Here is a 6,000-nt window from a genome sequence, read left to right as displayed (position 1 = left end):
ATAACGATACTCCCGGGTTCAAACCATTTACTTTGTTCTAATATTACTTAGTTTTTGCCAAATGCGTAGTTACGTGATGTTGCAAGCTGCTATTTTGCGTAATGTTGGGTTATGTAATATTTTAAGATGTTATGATGTTGCTGTATGTTGGGTTACGTAATGTTGTATAATGTAATGTTGCCCTACGTTGGGTTACATAAGTGATATTGTAAGTTTTTGTGATATTTCCGATAACGGGCTTACAAGATGTTATAGCTAAGTTGCTATAATGTTGCTGAATGTTGAGTAACGGAAACTTTATCAAATATTACACTGCAAACAGTAGTTCTGCAGTAAAAAAGTGGCATGTTGATAAAAACGTATTACCTTAACAAGCTGTTGAGCCTTGTCAATGAACTTCTTCGACATCCTCATAAGATCCTTTGCAACCATCTTGGAAAGTTGTCGAAAAATGGAACCAAGTTTCGGAACGATGCTATCTCTGATATTGCGGCAATCAACCATTAATAAACCATTAGTTGTGCAGAATGACTTCGTGAACTGTTCTAATTCTACCATCCAGGTATTAATCTGTCTAAGTTGTTTCTAAAAAATGTACATAGAAAAATGTCAGTTAATTTCCATGTTTCTTCAGGTTTCTCAGTCAAACAGGCTGCTGAATGAATTTTAGATCATTTTTAAAAGCCTATTAATAGCATATTGATGAAAACACTTCCCTGGAGACTTATTTTCAATTGATGATACATGGCATTTATATTACATCTTGCATCCTTGAAATACAGTGCGGTGAGGGAGGGGAGGGAGGTTGTAGTGGATGACGAATAATCTCCACTGGACAAGATGACAAAGATCGGATTGAGCTTTCACACGAATATTCTTGACCAAAAACTGAGATGACAAAGCCGATGTGACAAAAGCGTCACAGTGACAACGGCTGTATGAAGCTGGACTGTATAATTATGTACAATTTCATTTTCTCCTTTCTGTTTCCTATTTAACTTTTCGTCATCCAGTAAAGTTGAAATTTTACGCGGTATAAAAATGGTGGTGTGCTGAGGTTGAGGTATATGCTCGAGGTATAATAAGACTTTTGATTTAATATTTGTGAGTAATATACGTATTTGAATGTTTTTATGCAGTGCGGTGTTTGAAATTAAATGAAGATATGATCTTCGCACTTTGTTGGACAATTTAAGCAATTGTCTCATAAACTTGAAAAATCAGGTGACTCAACGGGAATCCAACCCATGACCTCTGCGGTGCCGGTGCAGTACTCTGACCAACTGAGCTATGAAGTCACACAGTGGTGAGCAGGTCAATTTTGTTGGGCTGATGTTTTCTCGTGAAATGAATGTCATATGAATAGTTTATGCAGTGCGGTGTTTGATATTAAATGAAGATATGATCTTCGCACTTTGTTTGACAATATAAGCAATTGTCTCATGCGAAGATCATATCTTCATTTAAAGGGGTTATATCACGAATTTTAGCCCCCCTTTTTTATTAGCTTAATTGAAAATTTGGATTATTTGAAGAACTATGACATGTCGCTGGACTCAACAGATAAATATAAGTTCCTTAATTTTGCCTCCAAAGTCGGGTACTTTTTGCGAATTTTTTACGACGCCATATTGATACTTGTGACGTAGATAGTTGAACACGTCTGTTTCCGTCAATATAATATTATATTATAGGAGGTGATTTTGTTGTCGTTTTTCTTGTGTTAAAAACAAATAATGACAGTATTTTCAATAAAATATTAAAAAACAAGTTGTCCGGAAAGAATGGCCTCAAATCAGTGCTCAGATAATTCGAATTCGATGTCTGAATGCGTATCTGATTCGAGCTCGGAATCCGTGGGTTATGTCGAGCATTTAAACGACTTCGCATATGACGATGAACTGCTCGCAGGAGATGGTGATGAAGTGCATACTCAGATGATCCCGATGGAATTCTCCTGCGACCTTAGAACAACGAAGTGATGGCGTAATTCCACTCGGTGAATGGTAAGTTGTTGTTTTCTCCTGTTTGTAATATACATAAAGTTACTTTATAAACCACAATGCTCCCACGTTTCAGGTGTAATTGTCAATGCTGTCATACCGATTTGTTAGAAGGCACATTAGAGTACAGATGCTGTAAGGAAATAGGGCCAGCTTTGCAGAAAATGACATTCGATGGCAGCATTGAGAAAATATCATGCATAACACAGCATGCCAAATTTGGGCCTTTAGTTCATGAGGCTGTCCTTGAAAACGTCGGGCCACTATTGAGAGATAGGAATGGACGTGCTTATCGCCGCTAAAAGGTTGTGAAATTGTGTTTCATGTATAGAGTTGTGACTATAGTATGACATACAACCTTGTACTATTCTATTTCCACATTAGCTGAGTATTTTAAGTTACCTATTGGTATCCATTTCCGCTCTGGGATCTGACCATGAGCACACGATGGGAATAATGCATCAGGGTGGTTATCATGCTTGTTAGCCATGTGTCTCACAGTAGATTTCCATTTAGCAATGATAAGCTCTTCAAAGCCAAGTATAGTAGTTAGAGCACTCCAATACAAATGTCGGCGAATACCACCCAACCACTCATTGATTATTTCACACCCTTTCTCTTTGCCTGCCATCTTAAGTTGTTTAGCAATACTTTTATTTACATGCCAGATATCATTAAAGTGCTTTGTTTCTTTTCGTTTCGGATCCACTTTGCAATCCCTTTGTGCCTGTCACTGATGAAAACATCCATGGTAAGCCCAGATTTCTCAAGAAACTGAAAAGATCTTTTTGCTCCCTCCAGTTCCATGGCATTACTGCTACCAACTTCATTGGCCTGTTTAAAAATCAAAATGCTTCCATCATTGAAAGTAAAAACACTACAAACAATGATTTTCATCATTCGATAATACCTGAAGCAATTCAAAATGAACCAGCTTTGATGTTGTGTTGCTCCAAATTGTGTAGACTCCATATTTCGCACTGTGCCCCATAGAATCAAAGCTTCCATCTCCTGACCATGTCTGGAAATCCGCATCACTTTTTTTCACATCTTCAATTAACTTTAACTGATAGCTTTCCCAATGCTTCAGAATAGCTGGAAACAAGAAGGTGCGTTGATGCACATGATAAGTGGACACACTATTTGCTGAGAGATTCATGTGCTTGAACATCAGCATGGCTTGACTTATACTGACACCAGACATCAATATACCAAAACTAGTCATAACATTTCCAGCTGGATATCTTCCCAAAACCATAGGTTGGCTTCTCCACATAAAGTTCTTTTCAACACATTTACCACAATTTTGCTCTACAATGGCCATCGAACCGATATTTTTAATGTGTACTTTTGATTTTCAGCCTTGCAGTTAAAGCAAAATTTTCAAACAACTCAACCAATGAGATGTAAAATACCATGAACATAGGTTGTTCATGCGAGCTTGCTCCTTCATCAATTCTGTAACACGATTAAGAAAATTCATTATTATGAAATACAACAGAGATCTAATTATTTATAAGATAAAATACCTGACTGTATTACTTGTGGTATCTTCATCTAAATCTTCACTCTGACTAGACTCTTCGAAAGAGGTAGTCCATGTATGATTCTTCTTCGAAAAGCTCTTCAGCACTCCCTGCATTTCATCGTCTATATCAATGCTGGTAACCACGGATGTATTACGATTTTCCCTGATTTCGCGTCGATATTCATTTTGCAACTTCTGGGCCTTTTTCTTCAAAGATGCTTTTGTCTTTTATACCAGCTTAAAGTCTTTTGTAAAGATGTAAGTTTTTTCTTAAGACGATGGCACGATTTACATGGAGACTGGGATTCACAAATATCTTCACCAACTGCATGTAGTTCTTCTTCAAATGGCGAATCGTTTGCTTCCCCAGTGCATACTTCAACATGCTCAGCTCCATCACTAGTAGATGGTACTTCCTCATCGAGAGAACATGTTTCCTTCAGCGATGGCTTATGGAGAGTATGTCGAATAATCTACAAAACATATATCGAATTTACATATGACAAAAGAAAAATTAACATAAACAAGCGTAAACTTACTTGTCTGCACTTTCGATCGGTTATTTCGTCCTGTAATGGTTCAGGAATCCCAGCCACGTCAATGGTTGGGATAGCATCTTTCTTCAACCTTCTTTTGAGCTTGACTTGCACGCTCAAATTAAGGTCAAACAAGAATCTTCAAATGCGCAGAACACAGACACGAGGTAGAGGAGGCCTCAAAACCGGTCTATGTTTACGCACAAAATTTACCATTTTCTATGTCTTTGCGGCTCTGTTTCTTTATTAGGAAACAGATGCATCGACATTCCTTCTGTTTTTGAATCATTGGCGCAACTAATTTGATTAGGTCCGCCAGCAACACAGCGTTTTCCTCCGCGTTTCTTATTAAGATTACTAGTAGAATACGCCATGTTGATATATGTTGTTGTATAATTTAGGATATTTCATTTATATTTTTTATTGCATGCCAGATTTTATAAGTTCCCATGCAGAGTTTTATGTGTGCCAAAATTATAATTAAAAATTAGGGTGTATATACTTAACACTTCCTAAGTATTTTCTCTCTTAATTAATTCATGTTGTAATAGTGCACGTAAGTCACGAAATGTAAACATATAAATAGACTCAAATTTGTAAGAGTCGGAGAGATTGTGTAGATTGTTCATTGCTAATAAACTCCATAAAACAAACCGAATCAGAGTGCAGATCAATTTTCTGGACGAACTCAGTGAATTCTGCGACAAGTGGTCCTTCGAGCCGGATAGTATGGAGGAGTTAGCAAGAAAGAAAAGAGTACGAGCAGGTCATCGCGGTTACCTGACGAAAGTTGTGGCGTCGGCAGCAGGCTTAGTCGACGCATTCGATGAACGAAGAAAGAATGACGCGGAACAGCAACGCGACAAAATCTTGGAGACAGTCGCTATGCTCCAAAAACTGGATGAAGACATCCTTAACTTGATTGCTGGGGACGAAGAAGCGTCAGAACTTGACATTGTCAGCGAAGTCGAGGAAGCTGGAAGAATAAGTTCTGAAGCAAAGTCGATGGCGAGGAAGCTTCGCCAAAAGATTGACGGCAATTGCGCTTCGGAAAATAGAATGAACAGTTCGTTAAGGTCTGACGGAGGAGCGTCGGTGACCAATAGAACAGTTTGCGCAAAATTGCCAAAGCTGCACGTTAAGCGGTTCAATGGAAATGTTTGCGAATGGCAGGAGTTTTGGGATTCCTTCGAAAGCGCCATTCACGGAAATGGAAGTTTGTCCGACGTTGACAAATTCAATTATCTTCGGGGACTCTTAGGCGAACCAGCGAAGTCATGTATCGCGGGATATTCTTTGACTTCGGCGAACTACAACGCTGCAATAGACGCGTTGAAGGAACGCTATGGGAAGCCAGAATCGGTCCAACGAGCGCACATGCAAAACTTTGAACTTAGATAGAGTGAAAGATCCGAGAGATATTACGTCTCTTCGTCACTTGTGTGATAGTGTCGAAGCACATCATCGAGGTTTGGATGCATTGGGAGTGGACAGCGCTACGTATTCATCAATTGTGGTACCTTACGTTTTGAACTTGATACCGGAATCGATTCGATTGTTGATCACGAGAAGCGAAAACTTCCATCAGTGGGATATGGACGATATGTTAAGAGCGTTAAAGTGCGAAGTTGAGCTGCGAGAAGAGCATCGAGTTCAGAGAGAGCAACGAGAACGGCATGGTGATCCTGAGAAGTCGTCAAATGGAGCCAGGCGGAACGATACGAAAACAGCAAGCGCCCTCCTGACAGCAAGCGCCCTCCGGTTCGTTGCGCATTCTGCCTGGAATGTCATCGGCATGAAGAATGTGAGAAGATCAAGTCAATTGAGGAACGTAAGAATATTATTAAGAAATACGGTCGTTGTTATATTTGTTTGGAAAAGGGCCACAAGGCTCGTGACTGTGACAACAATATTAAATGTAGTATATGTAAGA

General features: G+C 39.0%; 2 protein-coding genes across 2 annotated transcripts; one reads left to right on the top strand and one right to left on the bottom strand.

The window, feature by feature from the left end:
* Positions 1-2,367: 2,367 nt before the first annotated feature.
* Positions 2,368-3,350, bottom strand: LOC124455327. The gene is given in 3 exon segments (XM_047005998.1): positions 2,368-2,696; positions 2,699-2,837; positions 2,914-3,350. Coding segments are annotated over 3 exon segments (882 nt in total). The 5' UTR covers positions 3,328-3,350.
* Positions 3,351-4,796: 1,446 nt separating this feature from the next.
* Positions 4,797-5,468, top strand: LOC124455326. Its single transcript, XM_047005997.1, has one exon. It carries the CDS (start codon positions 4,797-4,799, stop codon positions 5,466-5,468), a length of 672 nt encoding a protein of 223 aa, XP_046861953.1.
* The last annotated feature ends 532 nt before the right edge of the window (positions 5,469-6,000 follow it).

This window comes from Xenia sp. Carnegie-2017, unplaced genomic scaffold, assembly GCF_021976095.1.
Source record: "Xenia sp. Carnegie-2017 unplaced genomic scaffold, XeniaSp_v1 HiC_scaffold_31, whole genome shotgun sequence".
Classification (NCBI taxonomy): Eukaryota; Metazoa; Cnidaria; class Anthozoa; order Malacalcyonacea; family Xeniidae; genus Xenia; species Xenia sp. Carnegie-2017.
This window is presented reverse-complemented; position numbering and strand designations above follow the sequence as displayed.

Bases quoted from the DNA above. Each gene is read 5' to 3' on its own strand.
- LOC124455326 (XM_047005997.1), top strand. From the start codon at position 4,797: ATGGAGGAGTTAGCAAGAAAGAAAAGAGTACGAGCAGGTCATCGCGGT.